General features: G+C 38.2%; 2 protein-coding genes across 10 annotated transcripts in view; both read left to right on the top strand.

Annotated features, from left to right (window-relative positions):
- The window catches only part of SHC4 (SHC adaptor protein 4), a 167,821-nt gene extending 160,473 nt beyond the window's left edge, over positions 1 to 7,348 (top strand). For all 6 annotated transcript variants that reach the window (XM_074294454.1, XM_074294453.1, XM_074294449.1 and 3 more), the window contains 2 exons: positions 3,494 to 3,747; positions 7,007 to 7,348. In XM_074294454.1, coding sequence (XP_074150555.1) covers positions 3,494 to 3,747; positions 7,007 to 7,162 — 410 coding nt within the window. In that variant the 3' untranslated portion in view covers positions 7,163 to 7,348. The remainder of the gene's footprint in view (positions 1 to 3,493; positions 3,748 to 7,006) is intronic.
- Positions 7,349 to 16,276: 8,928 nt separating this feature from the next.
- Positions 16,277 to 17,323, top strand: part of CEP152 (centrosomal protein 152) — a 96,790-nt gene continuing 95,743 nt past the window's right edge. For 2 of the 4 annotated variants that reach the window (XM_074294446.1, XM_074294438.1), the window contains exon 1: positions 16,280 to 16,438. The gene's annotated coding sequence lies outside the window, so the exon portion shown is untranslated. Of the gene's footprint in view, positions 16,439 to 17,323 lie in introns of all 4 variants that reach the window. The other 2 variants (XM_074294439.1, XM_074294447.1) reach the window with 2 other exon arrangements.

Genomic DNA, 17,323 nt, shown 5'->3' with positions numbered 1-17,323 from the left:
GAAATGATAGCTATGATAGTAAACATTTGTTAAGCACCATTCTATATACCAAGTTCTGAGGAGACAAATAAGAAAAAGAGAGAAAATCCCTCTCCTCAAAGAACTTAGAATCTAATAAAGAAAAGCAATATACAAAAGGAAGTTTGAAAGTACCAAAGGGGAAGGAACATGTTTAAGGAGTTGAAACTAAGCAGAGTAGCTGGTGGGAAATGAAAAGCTGGCTGGCAATTTTGAGTCCTCTATAAAGGGAGATTTGTGGGACTTTTTTTTTTGCTCTTCCCTCCAGCCCTGCATTCCAAGAGAAAAGGCAACTGAAGAGTACTCAGTATCAAACCTGGAGCCATATTCATGTTGATAAGGTTTCAGGTGGTTATCCTGGGGGAATGTGTGATATTTCAAGAGAGCTATTTTACAGGCTGTCATTTGGAAGAGAGATTAAAATAGTTCTGCTTGGCATCAAAGTGCAAAACAAGAGTGATGGCAGAAATTGTTAAGAAATTTAATCTTGATGGGGGTGGGGGGGAGGTGATTCCTAACAACTCGAGCTTTTCCAAAGTTGAATGGATCAGCTTAGGAAGTAATGAGTTTCTCCACATTGGAGGTCTTCAGATTAAGGCTACATGACAATTGACCTGCTATATTATAGTGATAATAGCCACTGAAGTCACTTCCAGTCCCGTGAGTCTGTTCCCCATGGACCATCCTCATATGCTTTACTTTCTCTAATTAAACTTACTTATTTAACATTTCCCTTATAATTCCATCTCTTTCTTGTGTTTTTGTTAGCTGTCTCCAAGTCTAAATGCACTTCCCTTCCATAGCTTCTTCTCAGAATATCTGACTTCATCAAGAGTCAACTGAGATATTACTTCCTATAAGGAGTCTTTGTTCTCCCACTTGTCAATACCCTTGCCGTATTCATATTGTCACCACACACATACACACACACACAAACGTGTATTTGTATATATAAATGTGTGTATATCTGTATTATGTATATATGTACATACATACACATACATACACATTAGCCAAATTCCACATTATCTCCTCATATATCCCCCATCTCCTATACAATATAAACAACTTAAGAGCAAAGACTAATTTTTGTTTTATCTTCTTTTTAAATCTACCCCACTCTACCCTAGCATGGTGCCTTGAACATAAGAAAAGCTTTATTGATGATTGATAGTGGATTGAAGGGTTATGTAGAAGTAGTATATTGATTCAACCAAAAATGTGAAGTGTTGAAACATATGGGAAAGGGCATGAGAACTTTTTTGAATTAAAAAAATATTCCAGCAGGGCAATGAACCAGACACAAAAATTCCTCCCTTTCTGATCACATAAGCAGTTCTTGTGAATCTGGCCTTTCTTCCCTTTCCTTTTGGAAGAGACCACCCATGCATCTGAATGAGGTTTTTTTCAATAACAGAAGCCAAACATGGCTTAGTATAGTTATATTCATAGGCTCATGGGATCAAAAACTGGAAGAGATTTTAGAGAATCTCTAGGTCAGGGATGTCAAACCTAACTAGAAGAGGAACCTTGCTGGAGGCGTATTAATTTAGAAACCCTTGACAAATTGAGGTTATTGATGTTATATTATATTTTTATTTATTTTGTTAAACATTTCCCAATTGCATTTTGATATGGTTTGGGCTGGATTCCCATTTGGCCAGTGAGTTTGATACCTCTAATCTAGATCAACTCCCTCATTTTAATTATGGAAAACTGAGACCCAAGGAAGTAATGGGATTTCCCACTGTCCTATAGGGAGTAAGTAGCAGCACCATGATTTAAGCCCCAGATTCTCTGCTTTTAATGTCAATGCTCTTCCTGTTTCACAGCCATGCTTTAGAAACAGGAATTTTTAGGAACTTCTTGCTCCTTAAAATATTTTATTCATTTGATCCTTAGAATATTTTACCTAAAAAAACATACACACAAAAGTATCAAAGTATAGAAGGTATTACAAACAAATAGAGCAATTTTGCTATGACCTTGTTAAATTTATATACATATATACATATGCATGCACACATATATATTTCTTTTTAAAATGTTATTTTTAATTTATTTAATAAAATAAGTATTTATCTATAATATAATAATAAAATATGATTGTACATGAAACTACAAATTATATACTTCTTATTTCTTTTAAATATATAATAACATGTAAATTTCTTTTTTTTCTCTCCCCCCAAAATGGCCATGCATACATTTCTTAAAACAAACAAATAAAAACAGATGGTATAAAACAGTTCACAATTCTTCATATAAGTCTCTTGCTCTCTTTTGAATAATGTGATGTTTGCATTCATTAACAATAAAAAAGAAAAAAATTAATCAAGGCTTTTTAAAAAATGATTATTTTTCATGTACTTTTCTATGAAAATGATATATTCTTTTTTTAAAAGTTTGAAGCCAGAAATTGTTTTTTGTATTTGCATTTCCAGCTTCTACCTTGCTAACAGGGTTAGGGATTGGATCTGTCATTGGAAAAGGGAGTCAACCTGTTTACATTACCTTAGTAACTGGTTACAGTTACATTAGTAACTCATAGAGAGTTACCTAGAGCAGAGGTGTCAATCACACAGCTATGATGGGTCCTTTAGACCAGATTAAAATGTATTTGGGTGTAATGTTCTGGTTGGTTTTCTGGAGGTCTTGGAACAGCCTTCGTTTCAGCAACATAATCACCACAAGAATAGCCAGGAATAAAGTCCAAATTCTTTATTATCCTTCAAAGTCTTGTCTCCTTGCCTGGGACTCGGCCAGCTTTCTTGAGGTCTTCCAGAATGTGTCTTGCTTTCTGTGGGGGAGTCAGGAGCATCACCACGATGGTCTCTGTCTTGAAGTCTGTCTCAGTCTGAGAGCTTGTGCTCCAGCCTCCGGCCACCATGAAGACGGGAAATAGAATGAATCTGGCTGGCTGAGTTTGTCCCAGCTTATATGCTCCACACTGAGTATAAACCAATCATTATATCATGAGGAAACCATTATTTGTTGTAAGATTAAATCAATCATACTGAACTTAGAGAACTATTAAGCACCATGCTCAACTAGATAACCATTATCTCATCAATTCCACTGAATTAGCTCCTGGTAAGAATCCTTGTTTCAAGTACAGAGTTCTGGCCCATAACATATGGGGAAAATTTAATAACTAGAATAAAAAATAAGTTATAAAAGCAAAAATAACTAAAATGCAATAAACTGGAGATACTAATATGTAGCTTTCTGTGTCCTTCTGTGCTCTTTAGAGGACTCTACTTCGGTAGTTCAGTACTACTATCTATGAACACTGGGAGGTAAGGTCTTTGCCCAGAGTCATATAGTATGTGTCAGAGGCAGGATTTTGGCCTCTGTTTTCCTGGATGGCTCTATACTGCCTCTCAATGTGTATGTAGTAAGCACTAATTAAAATGCTTGTTGAATGGGGGAAAATAGCTTGAGTATTTTGCTCAGTTTTTCTTTTAATTTTCAGAAATACCAGAAACGGTTCAACCAAGTGCCACAAGCAGGACATCTGGTCTTTATGCTTTACCCCAAATCAAAAGACAATTGAAGAATGAAGATTGCTACCATGGAAAACTAAGCCGCAAAGCAGCAGAAAGCCTCTTAATTAAGGATGGGGATTTTTTGGTTCGAGAAAGTGCAACATCACCTGGTCAATATGTGTTGAGCGGTTTACAAGGAGGTCAGGCAAAACACCTTCTACTGGTGGACCCTGAAGGCAAGGTATAAGCAATTTTTCTTTACAGACATCATCTTCAAAATGGTACTGGTAAAGACTGTCTTGAATGTTGGGAATTCAGGAAGGCTCAGTATGCATATTAACTTTTTATTCAGTTTTTGAAAAAGTTCAATAGGTCTTTCAATTCTTAGAACTTGGGGTGGGATCTGAAACAATTTATTCCCCTGAATAGTGGAGGGAAAGAAAACTTTCTTCCTCTTTCTGGCTGCCTAAAAAACAAGAAAAAAAACCAAATATCCAACAACAAGCATTTATAAAGCACTTACTATATTTAAAGCAGACAAGGAATAGACCCTGTCCTCAAAAATCTTTCAAGTTAGTAGATAAAGGGGGCAGCTAGGTGGTGCAGTGGATAGAGCACCAGCCCTGAATTCAGGAGGACCCGAGTTCAAATGTGGTCTCAGACACTTAGCACTTCCTAGCTGTGTGACCCTGGGCAAGTCACTTAACCCCAGCCTCCAAAAAAAAAAAAAAAAAAATTAAAAAAAAAAACAAGTTAGTAGATAAGTTTTAAAAATATCTATTTTATGTAAGATTATATTGATATATGTGAATGGAAAAATTATCTTTACTATTTTTTCTCCCCAATTTCATCCCCATCAAAAAAATGTGAGGATTCATTAACAACAAGGGGAATCAAAGATAGTCTAATGGCACACATGTCATTTGCTTTAGTTTTGAAAGATGGGGAAGAATTTAACCAATGAATGTGGGGAGTGTGACTTATGCCAAGTCACAGAGGTATGAGATGAGAAAGTAGAGGACACTTGAGGGACAGAGGTAGTCATATATGTCTGGAGCATAGATTTCACTGAGAAACATATTATAAAATAATGCTAGATATGTAGGGTGATGGCAGATTATAGAGTCTTTAATGCCCAGCATATGAGTTCAGTTTAACTCAATGGAACATAGGGACTTACTGAAGATTTTTGAACAAAGGAGAAACATGATCATAACTGTGTGGTGTTTTTTTTTTTAAAGACCATTCCAGTAGTGATATGAAGCATGAATTAGAGTGGTTAGATAGCATAGAAGGAAATATTTATAAGGGGGGGTATTTCAGTATTTCAAGTGTATGGAAATCAGGCTCTGTTTTAGGGCAGTGGTTGTAGAAATAAAGAAGAAGCAATGAATGTGAGAGAAATTGCACAGATAGATTCCTTAGTAATTGATTGAGAAAGAAGGAAGTAGGAAGAGACTAAGATAATTCTAAAGTTATGAACATATCAGACTTGTGAATGGCAGTGCTAGAGACAAAAATAGCAGTCAGAAGGAAGAACAGTTTATAGGAAATGATAACAGGTTCAATTTGGATATGTTGGACTTGATAAATATTGGTTGCTTTCCTGATAAAGATATTTATGGGTAATTGGACCTAAAGAGCTTTCACTCAGATTAGTCAAGACTACAGATCTAGAACTGGTCATTATGTGCATAAGAGTACTGCGATTGAAGTCCTTGGAATGAATGGGATCACTGAGGAAGCAAGTATATAATAGAGAAAAGAAGTGGAGGGTTGAGAAGAAGAAGGGAGGGAAGAGGAGAAGGGAGGAGAAGAGATGAGAGAGGAGGATAGGACAGGGATAGAGAAGAAGGAAATAAAGGAGAGAGAAGAAGAGAGAAGAGAAGAGAACTAAAGAGAGGAGGAGAAGAGAGGAGAGAGAAGAGGAGAGGAGAGGGGAGGGGAGGAGTAACTTGCTTGAAGGCACACAAGAAATCACTGTGACAGGATTTCACACCAGGTCCTCTGAACTATGGTGTCTTCTATACCCAATTGCCTCTCCTGAAGTACAGGAGGATGAGGATTGGAAAAAGGCCATCAAATTTAGTGATTAGGAATTAATTAATGCTCTTTGAGAAACTTGATCATAAGGGAACAAAGAGATAGTGAGTAGTGGGGAAATTGGTGGCATTGGTACAGATAATGTTTAGCAATAAAGCAAAGAGAGAGTAGGATGATAGCTAGTCAGTGAAGCTTTTTTTAAGATGGGAGAAACTTAAGAATTATTTGTAGGCAGATGGAGAAGGAGAAATTGAAGATGCTTGAGAGAAGAAGTGATATTTAGAACAAAGTCTTAGAGGAAGAGGGAAGGGAATCAGAGGTATAGAGAAAGAAATTAGTGAACAATGGAGTGATGATACTGAGAAGTTATGAGAAATGGTGAAGAGAAATTGAAGGAGTTTCATGTTAGATGACTCTGGGGATCTAAGTATGGGGGAAAGAGGTAGGACTGAAGTTAAAAGGTAAGGAAAGATTTAGAACAGTTTCTTTTGGGTAAAGAGACACAGTCCATAAAAGTAAAGTTGAAGGACTATTGAGTAGCAACAAAGGTTATGTACCATGAATCAGTAATAAATGAAGACCAGTTTCTCACTCTGAAGAAATAAACAACTGAATATGAATTGGAGACTAGTGTAAGAAGTCTGCTTTTAAAGGCCTAGCACAAAAGGTAGTGGTTGCAATCTGTACCATTCAGTTTCTTCACAGTTGATAAAATAAAATCCAAGTTCCAAAAAAGGCTCATGAACCCATCAGGTTGGATCTGGGAACTCCAAATCTCCAGAGCTCCAGATCCTCTCCTCTCCTCTTTTTTCTCCTCTCTTCTTTCTTCTTCTCTCCTCTCCTCTCTTCTCCTCTGCTCTCTTCTTTTCCTTTCTTTTGTCCTTCTCCTTCTCCTCTCCTCACCTTTCCTCTCCTCTCCTCTCCTTCTCCTCTCCTCTTTCTTCTCCTCTCTTCTCCTCTCCTCTTTCTTCTCTCTTTCTTTCTCCTCTTATTTCTCCTCTCCTTTCCTCTCCTTTCCTCTCCTCTCCTTTCCTTTTTCTTCTCCTCTCCTCTCCTTTCCTCTTCTCTTTTCTTTCTTCTGTGTCTTTCTTCTCTACCCCCATCCCATTCTCCTCTCTTATATTCTTTCTTTCCTCCTCCCTATATATTTGCATCCTCAGTGATCTCATTCATCCCAAGGGCTTTCTTTAATCACACTATCCTTATGCACATAATGACCAGATCTAGATCTCTAGTTCTGGCCATTCTTCTAATTGAAAGATCTTCAAGTCCAAATTACCCAAGACCTACCTCTAACATGAAGTTTGTAAATTGCTGGTTGATTTTGTCCCTCAGGACAACAAAACATATTTTAGGGAAAGGTTTTAATCATTCATTTTGATATAATTATTACTTTTTTTTCTTTTCAAGAGAGTTATTACAAACTAACCTAGAATCATTTGTACTTTCTTTACAAGGTGAGGACCAAAGATCATGTATTTGATAACGTGGGTCATCTCATTCGCTATCACATGGAGAATAGTCTGCCGATAATCTCTTCTGGAAGTGAAGTAAGCCTTAGACAGCCAGTAAGAAAAGAGAATCAAAAAGGCCATTTCCAGCCCTACAAATGACAACATTGGAACTCTATGCAGAGAAATTCCAACCTATGATAGAAAGATGGACTACATAATCTCAAACATTATTGCTAAGTAGAAGAGAGCCCTGTCAACCACACCTTCCAAAAGGCAGTATGGAAGAGGTATCCTTCTTTGAAGCCTAAAAACTTAATCTTTGGAAAATGAAAAAATAAAATAAAATCAGAAGGAGAGAAAACAATCTGCCCATTTGGGAAAGAAAATGAAAGCATGCACAGATGTCACTTTTAAGATCACACAGCATGGATAACAAGCGGAAAGCACAGTTAAACCACCACATGTAAAAGATAACTTGAATGAACTGTTGAGACAGTTGTATGTGCCTTTTGACTCGAGATAATTGGGATATTTTCATTTTGTTGGAGAGGTTTTAAGTGTTTTTGCATTCTAGTCATGTAAAACCATTTGCCAAAATGAAACATTTTGTCTTGCTAAGAAAAAAAATGCTATTTGCTTAATAGTTACTGACTTTAATTTCTTTTTTTGCTTTTAGCAGCACTTTAAAAAGCAACATTTAAAATTAATTAGATAGTTAATACAGGCTGTGTCCACAAAAGTGAGTGAAGGGGGGGGGGTCAGTCTTTCCCACTTGCTGTTGGTTAAGGCAACACTATGCCCTGTAGAATCAATATTTCCAGGTCTTTGCTGTGTAGTCATATTGTAGAAACAAATAGTGCAAAGTTGGATAGATTCAATCTGTAGAGCTTGTTAGATTTAAGCATATTTCTTAAAATTTTGCTTAGATAATTCTATAAAATCAGGAATATTTGGGGGAGGAGGTGGCCTCTCTCTTCATACCTAGTTTGGGTTTACAAAATGGTGTTAGGATTACAAGGTGAGAACTCAGATTGTCTGGGCAATCTCTAGCTCAGAATTCACACCTTTAGTTCCAACCTTTAGGGGGAGTTTACACCTTTGAACTTCTGAAAAGGAGTTTACACAACCTTTAAAAGGAGCAAGTTCATTGGTTGAAGTATTTTCTCCCAAGCCCCGTTGAGATCTCACTACAATCTCTGCTAGGATAAAAGAGGAGGGCAGGAGGGCAAGGAGTTAGTCGAGTCTGGGACAGAGTTGGGAGGGTAGTCTGGAAGGAGAGAGTCTGGCTGGGAGAATTGAGTTGAGACGGCAGTCCCCAAGGATAACTTAAAGACGACCGGACCTTTACAATTCAAAAACTTCACAAGATGGCAAACAAATGTTTTTTGTAAGGTACAAATCAATCTGCATGTATGTGGAAGCCAGCATCTCAACATCTGTTTCTACTCTTTTGGGGAAAACTTTTGCTTCCAGCTTTGTTTCAGGACATTTATTTGAAGTGTAAGACAGAGCATGGGATGGGGAGCCCAATGATTGGCTCTCAGTGAGCCTTGCATTGTTATTATTGGGGTTTTTTGATCTGGACCTGTTATTTTATTGGCATATGGAACTCTTAAAATATGGAAACTCTTCCAACCAATGTAGACAAATAACTCATCTGTCGCTTACAGTTTTTGAGAGTTGTCTGGCACACTGAGCAATTAAGTGATTTGCTCATGGTCACACAGTTAATATGTGCCAGGGTATGGCTAAAATCAAGGTCTTCCTAAGTCCAAGGTTGGCCCTCTTTCCACTATGTCCCACTGACTCTTTGTAGTGAATCACATTATCCACCTTTTCCATTTCTGAGTAGAAAAATATCACAGAAGGTGGAAAAGGCTTAAAACCAAACACTTGGAAAAGATTGACCCTTCTCATAGGCTATAGTGGAAACCTCATTGACCTGAGAGACAGATTTGAACAGTAGTCCCAGTTTTGCCACTGAATAACACTGTGCACATAGGCAAATCTCAGATTCTCTCTGGATCTGAGTTTGTCAGTTTTTAAAATGAGGGGGTGGGGATTAGACTAGAGGAGTTCTAAAATCCTTTCCAGTTCTAAAAGTCCATGATTTTTTGCATAACATTATAAAAAAATTAATTAGATCAGTGTTGACAACAGACCAGATAATTTAGGCTGTAAGTACTCTTTCCCTCTTAAATCCACTGTGTTTGTCCCCATAAAGTGTGAAAGAGAATTGAGACAGTCTTTGAGATAATTTAAACCAAAATCACTTTTTGCCTGAAGAATGAAGATAATCATGGCAAGAACAGATTATTTTTACTGAATTGCCAGATAATTGTCTCAGTTCTCTACTCTAGTTTTCACAATTTAAATTCTATAACAAATTGTTTTACTCTGAGTTACCTGGATAGTTGCCTTAACCTCACTGCATTTGGGCTGTGTAGATGCAGCTTTGCAATTGTGAAATATTTATTTACTAAGATTTAAACAAAATACTAAGATTAAATTTTTAAAAAAGTAAATGAGGAATCATTTTTTTTTGCATAGAAATAATCAGAGATGATGCATGTTAGTTTCTACATTTTTTAATGTCCTGCATATAATTTTATTACAACTGCCAATGAATCTTTGGGTATGCTTGTTTTCTTTTTACAAGTAGGTAATATTTTAAACACAATTTTGCATATGATCAATTCTTGATTATCTGTGCCAATAAAGGGGAGTATGGGTATGGATAATGGAAAACTATTAATAATCCAGCTACTTTAAAAAAGACTGCCTCAGATTTGCTGGTTAAGGGGAATGGGGCATTAGTAGCTGGACAGTAGAGAGCAACTCCCAATACAAAGAGATGTAGATAAACTGTAAGTTGATTATAATGTGACTGGTAGACTAGCTGAATGAACAAGTAATACATTTGAAAAGAAATTCACTTTAAAAAGAGTTGATTGCATGCTGTACATTTTAATCTATATTCCCTTCTCTTCTTTGCCTTGAACTGGCTTATGAACACATGTAAATGACTTTTTTTAAAAAAAGAAACAAATAAATATTAGTATTTCTTTGTGACAATACACACTATAGATCTGGCATTTCTGCTTCAAGGGGTTGATAATGGATAAAGTGCTGGAAAAGGGATGATTAAGAGAAGATTCTCATTGAGTCTATCGATAAATTTCAGGGGGATCTCTGAACCTGGACAGAAAAAAATCTTTTTATTTTCACTAACCTCTACCATTAGCATTTCCTTCAATTATGAAAATTTTTGAAATATCCTACATTATTCTGAGAAGAGGCCAAAGTCTTTACCCAACTTCTCAGTTTTGAGTCCATGACACAAAATAAGAAGAGCTCCTTTTTTAGAGAATCAACTTCTATAAAAGTCCTTCTGTTACTTTAATGCCTTATTGTACCATGTGAATGACTCTGGGTTCTTTAAATCAAGTGAAATAATAATTGTAAAGCACTTAGCACAATTTCTGAAACATAGTACTGTGTAAATGTTAGCTATTATTGAAGACTCAAGCAATAGAGTACAAGCTGTGACAAGACACAGAAAACCAGACAATGCCTATTCTGTAACAACTATTCTAGCTAAGTAGGTAAGAGACAGCATCAGAAAGTTGGTCACCAAATAAGAAAATTTTGTGACTAAAGGGATCCCTCAAATGTATAGGAATTTCAATTGGCCCATAATTCTTTGTGGGTCCCATTTGGCCTCTATGGAAGAGATGGCAAAAGTGGGTTGGGAGTAGGAGAGAGGATGACATGCTTCTTAGACTGCCTACAACCATCATTTTAATTGTTGATACTCCAATTGTTCATCAAACAAAAAGTGAATTAACACGTGGCTGAAGGTTTGCCATTACCTTCTCCAGCTCATTTTATACATGAAGAAATTGAGGTAAGCAGGATTAAGTGCCTTGCCCAGTATCACCCAGCTAGAAAGTGTCTGAGACCAAATTTGAACTCAGAAAAATGTCTTCTTGACTCTAAGCCTGTCTAAGCTACAAGAATGTAGTTTAATGAATTTGTTGTCCCGTATTCAGATTCCAAATCAGTATTCTAAGTAGTACTCTAGTCTTACTTTCACACATAACTTTTTCTAAAACATGCCAAAAATCTCTTATGAATCAGTATTTGCTGCTGCCCCAAACATCCTCACACATTGTCTTCACACATAGGTCTTAAGCTTTAATGTAGAAGCTTCTATCCTGAATAAATATTAGTTCTCTGACCTTTTCCTCTTCTACCTAAATATCACTATTTTCACCTCTCCCTCAAATCTGTGTTCCTTATTCCATTCCTTTAGGAAAATATCTCCTTCTCTTAGCCCTTCTATCTAGGATTCTTCCACCTCTTACTCTGTCTCTCCTGCCACTTTCACACACACTCAATTTTTTATCTTCCTTTACCATCTACCCTTTGAGGGTCACAGTAGCAGCCAACAGCATCTTGAGAATGCCAGAAATAGTTTTCAGGTTTCTCCAGTGCTTTCAGGTTCAGGTATCCTACTCTAGTTTTCCTAGAAACCACCTTGGCCCTCTGCAATATCTGTTGCCCTGTTGTTTCCACTCTTGATAGGCTAGGGGATACAGGAGGCAGTATCCCTGCAATTAGAATCTGAAAATATAAGTTCAAGCTTTTGTTCTGCTAATAACTACCTCAGACAAGTCTTTTGGAAGAGTTAACAATAGGTATAGTTTTGAGGAATGCTCCCCAAGGCCACCAGTAAATAAGAAAAATAAGAAAACTTCTCTTAAACTAGCTTTGGAGGAGGAGATCAGTCATGAATGCAGGCAGTAGAACCTAGAGTAAGAATACCTTCATGACTTTGTGAATGGCTTCTGCCAAGAGACAAAGGAAAGCATATTAATAACTTTATAATGAGGGTGAGCAAGAATAGAGGCAAGACAACTGAAGGCTATGCTGGAATGACATTTCAGAAAATGACATTTCTATATATATACACCTCAACAACATGAAAGAGAAGAATGTAGCTTAATGAATGTGATGTCCCATATTCAATTCTAAGTCAGAATGAAGTCATGCTAGTATTTCTATGAGTTGGTTCCCTAATTAGATGCCAGAGCCAGGTACACTAGAGGCTTCTGAGGGATTTGGCAGGGGGTATGCAGGTAAATGTTTAACAGAGATCCAAAATATTTAATATCAATTCTCCCATTAAACAAATAATCAGAGGACATAAACAATTTTCAAAGAAGTAGAAACTATAAATATAGAAATACAAAACTTCTGATGATCTGTATGGCCTGAGCAAGTAGTTTAACCATTTTGGTTCTCTGTTTATCATCTGTAGAGGCCCTACCTCTGTTTCTGCTCCTCTTTTTTATGACCGCATTAACATGAAATCAATAAAAGTGTTATTTTACATACTGATCATAGCATCATTTGGGTCTGCCACATTTTGTAAATTGTTACTGACATATTAATGTAGGTTAATATGATGTACTATATTTTAATCATTTAAAGAAGGTGAAGTATAAAATTCTAAATAATTTTTGATTAAATTACAGAATCGTACTATTTTAAGAATCCCTACTGTAACAGACTTAATAAATGGGTACAAAATCATGCATGAATAACCTCAATAAGAAGGTACCCACTCCTTCCTAAGGCAGCCCATTCCACTTTTAAAAAGCTTGAGTTATTGAGTACTTTTTTCCTGATTACAAATCTAAATTTGTTTCTTTACAGTTTCTACTTATTACTCCCAATTCTTCCTTCAGGTGCCAAAGAGAACAAGTTTAATCCTCTTGACAGTCTTTTAAATATTTGAAAGCATAGCTATTATATCCCTACCAAGCTTCTTTTTTTCTAGACTAAATATCCCGTTTTTTTTTTTTTTTTTTTTTTTTAACTAATTCTTATATGACATTGACTCAATGCCCTTTACCAGCCCAACTGCTATCTTCTGGATATCTTCAGATTTTCAACATCTTTTTTTCCCCCAACATTTTTCTTAAATGATGGTAACTAAAATTAACCAAATATTCCAAATGTGCTCTGATTGGGGAAAAGTACAGGGAGATTGTTATCTTTTTCTGATTTCTGTTAAAATGTCCAACTCTGAAATTTATTAGGCTTCATCAGATTAAACGAAATAAGATGCTACCGAAGACTATTGGGCAGGGACATGCTACAGTAAGATCTGTAGGAAAACGATTTTGGCAATTGTGTGAAAGAATAAATGGGGTGGGGGGAAGGGGGAGAATGAAAGCTGGGAGAACAGGTAGGAAGTTGTTACAAACCATTAGACCAGAAATGATAAAGTTTTGAGACTAAGTTGCAGTCTCAATCAAGGAAACAAATCTGAGGGTAGAATTAACCAGGTTTGGCAACTGATCAGAACCTTGGACAAGTCATGGCACTTCCTAAGGCTTCAGTTCCTAGTCTAGAATGAAAGGAACTAGAATAGAATGATATTGAAGTTTCCTTTAAACTCTAACATTCTACTAGTCTAACACTTCTCAGGGATATATTCTTCCAATGGGCAGACTATCCAAATTTGAGTATCTCTTCAGTTGTTTGGTGTACATTTCCATTGAAATACAATGGAATTTTTTTTTTTTGTGGTGGTGGTGGTTGTTTTTTTTTAATAGTTTTTATTTACCAGATATATGCATGGGTAATTTTACAACATTGACAATTGCCAAACATTTTGTTCTAATTTTTCCCTTCCTTCCTCCCCTCCCCCCATGGTAGGTTGACCGATACATGTTAAATATGTTAAAGTATAAATTAAATACAATATCACATGAAATGTTTTAAAGTTTTGTTTTCAAGTTAAATTTTAACTATATGTTATACTGGCTTATATTCCACCTAGTGGCTGGGAGTCACCCCTCCTTTTCTTTCTTCAGAATATGCATAGGATGTACATATATATGTATGTATATAGAGATACATATATGTATAGAAAACATATACACATAAATATATATGGATATATAAACATAAACTCACGTATGTGGATATATGTTTGCATAGTGTGTGTAAAAGGATAGTGTGGTGAACATATGGCAGGACAGGTGGATAGTCAGTTATAGAAGGAAAGGGGGTGTGTCCTGTTTGGTAATCTTAGCAAGTTTAGTGCAGGTAGAAAACAATAACCTAACAAATCAATGCTAATTTATTTGTCCTTGTATTCCATATGTTCATCAGTTTTCTTCTCTCTCCCTTAGATTTAAGTCTCTTAATTTTCCTAAAAGACAATCTTCTCTAAACAAATTAATATGCTAACTGCTTATCTTCCTTTGGATAGTATTTGCTTATTTTCTACCTCTGTGCTTATAGACATACTTCTATATATAATTGGCAAAACTCAAAGGAAACCCTTCTCATTTCTTCAGCTTTTGAGGTTCTTCCCATTCTGGCTGCAACCTACCTCTCAAACATTATCTTCTCTTACAGGATGTCTCAAAAGTCTTAGTGTAATTTAAAGCTTTAATAACTTAAGACTGTACTAAGTTATTCTACAGTTCCCTACTGGTCAATTCAATCCATTAAACATTTATTAATCACATACCATGCACTTAGAAGTTCAAATTTAAAAAATAATCTTTGCCTTATTTTCTAACCAGGGATACAATTTTACATGCATTATTTTCTTATATGTAATATATAATACATATTATGTTAATATCATAAATGTTATATGTAACATAACAAATATAATTTATACATGTTATATATTGCATAAATATATCTATAATATATTCTTATATATAATTTCTTGTATTAAATATAAGGAACATTAATAACTAAAAGTTTCAGGAAAGGCTTCTGGTTGGTGGCATATGAGTTGAATCCACAGAAGCAAAGAACTGTAAGAGGCAGAGATAAAAAGGAAATATATTCCAGGTATATACAATTTGGTGTATAATTCAATTAAAGTCAAAGTGTGCTATGTGAGTGAAAAAGTTACTTAGCACTTACTGTGTACAAAGCTTAATGTTCAGGATAGAAATAGAGAATTAAAACAATCCCCCCTTCCAAAGACGTCATATTATAATAAAGGGAGACAACACACATACGAAATTTTAGTAGTGGGGCAGATGGAAAGGTCTAGAGTTACTTAGCACAAAATATGGTTTTTTTGTGTGTGTCCTTTTTGGGCAGGGACATGCCCAAATGTGACAAATGTGAGAAATGTGACACATTTTTTGCGTCCTTTCCATTAATTAAGCCGTTGGTGCTTCTCCAGATCTTGGGCCTTTGGGACTTCTGTGCCCAATAGTGACGATTTGGTCAGCAATTGATAATAGTAATGGTGAGTGCAGAGGGCCCCCTCTCCACACCAGTTGCTCCCCTTAATGTTGACTTGGTGGTTGGGCTGGCAACGGGGTCACGTTCTGAGGATGCTGAGCTCAGGGCTGTGCGCTGCAAGAGCGGAGGTGGTAGTGGAGGTGGCGCGCGTGGTTTGACACACCTAGCACGTCCCTGTCTTCTCTCCCTCAAGACATTTCGGCGCTTCGGGCTGGCTCGCCAGCTCCCGGGATGGTGTCAGGGATGATAGGACCCCTTCCCCACCTGAATTCCTCCCCTGGGTGATTGCTGAGTCCGACTAGAGCAGAGCTGTGGCCTGAGGAGGACTGCTGTTCCCAGGGTTTTTTTTTTTTTTTTTTTTCCCATATTTGCCTGTCAAAGTCTACTTACCACGTGCAAGCCAATGCCTGTGCTAGGCCCTGGAAAGGCACAAAGGCATGGAAAGACAGGCTGGACCCAGTAGGTTAAGATGTAGTGCTAGTTACAGGGCTGTTATGGCAGATCCATTCTCGCTGTGTATCAATGAATCAAAGAATCAATCAATAAGCATTTATTAGCACACATATTATGTGTTGTTAGGTATCAGAGATGTTGCCCTTAAAGATTCTACATTCTGTCTTGAAAAAACACAGGGCAAATTTCCTGAAATCTCTCAATCCCATTTGCAAAAGGATGAAATCCTACAATTTAAAACTACGCTTAGACTTTGGGTATCTAGGTAACCTATCAGCCCGCCCCTCCTATAAGCAGGCTCCTATTGGCTTACACTTCCACCAATGCGCGAGTGACTTGAATTTCCCGCCAGTTCTGGCGCTCGCTTTCAAACAGCCTCACATTCGTAACTGTGAGTGGTTCTGCAACCTAGCTTGGAAAAAGTAGCCGCTGGGCCTCCAAGTCCCGCCCCCAAGCCAAGTTAGCCCCGCCCATCTTCGGGCTTTCTGTTTGTCGATTGCAGGAATTCGCTGCTCCTCAAGCTTCTACTTCACTTCAGAGTCGGTTGTAACAAGGAAGCGGCGGGGAGGTTTGTGTTGTATGAAGGGGGAGAGTTTGTGTTGTGTGGAGGGGCACCCCTAGAAAGTGTTCCCCAGTCGAGCGTTCCCGTCCCTCCCGCAGCTACGGCGGTAGCGGAGACCCCGGACCCGGGTGAGAGTCGCTTTTTGCTTCTTGGGGCGGCAGCAGCGGGTGAGGAAGAGGGTTGAGGACGCGCGCCAGGAGACCCTCGGGCTACGGAGCTCCGGCCCTTTATAATCCAATCAGTCCAAAGCCGACCGGCCCCTTTCTCCTCAGCCCGGGCCCGCCCCGAGCCCGCGGCCCGGTCCGTAGCTCCTAGAACGCGGCGTCGCCCAGTGCCCTGATTCTGGAATTGTCAAGGACAGAGTTCTGTTCTCCTAGTCTGAAGACGACGCTAACGCGCCCGCCTTGCCCTGCCTTTAACCCCCGGACCCTGGCCTGCTTCCCTGGCGGCCCCGCTTTAGAGCAGACGTAGCGATGCCCTCTTTCTTGGAGCTAGGTAGGGCGTACGGCTAGAGGAGGCCTGCCAAGGGAAGCCCTCCCAGGCCACGTCCCTGACCCTTGGACCCTGTGTCCCAGCCTGCCTCCGCTCACTGCTGGCCCTCCGGAGATGCAGTGTCTAAACCACCTGGCACATAGTGAGGGCCCGCCCCGGTCAGTTTCGCTCTCTGTCTCGGACTGCGCCTGTCTGAGTCTCCCTTTCCCTCCATCTATCAGGCCTCTCTGTCCCGTCCCCCTCTCCCCCCCCCCCCCCAGCCTCTGTCCGGCTCTCTCTGCTCCTGACTTTCTCGGTCTCTCTCTGAACTTGTTTCTCTGTCTCTTCCGACCCTTTCTCTCCCTCCCTGTTTCTTCTCTCTGGCCCTCTACTCAAAGGAAATCTGGGTTCAGTTCCCACCTCTGAACAAGACTAGCATTGTGACCCTGGGCAAGTCACTTAACTAAGTTCTAGGTCCCAGCTAACTCTCTTAAGAGTGCATTAGCGTGCTTCCTTCTCAGAAAGTTCCTAATATCAGTGAA

Source organism: Sminthopsis crassicaudata, chromosome 2 (assembly GCF_048593235.1).
Source record: "Sminthopsis crassicaudata isolate SCR6 chromosome 2, ASM4859323v1, whole genome shotgun sequence".
NCBI lineage: Eukaryota > Metazoa > Chordata > Mammalia > Dasyuromorphia > Dasyuridae > Sminthopsis > Sminthopsis crassicaudata.
Note: the sequence above shows the minus strand (reverse complement) of the source record. Positions and strands in the feature narration are given on the sequence as shown.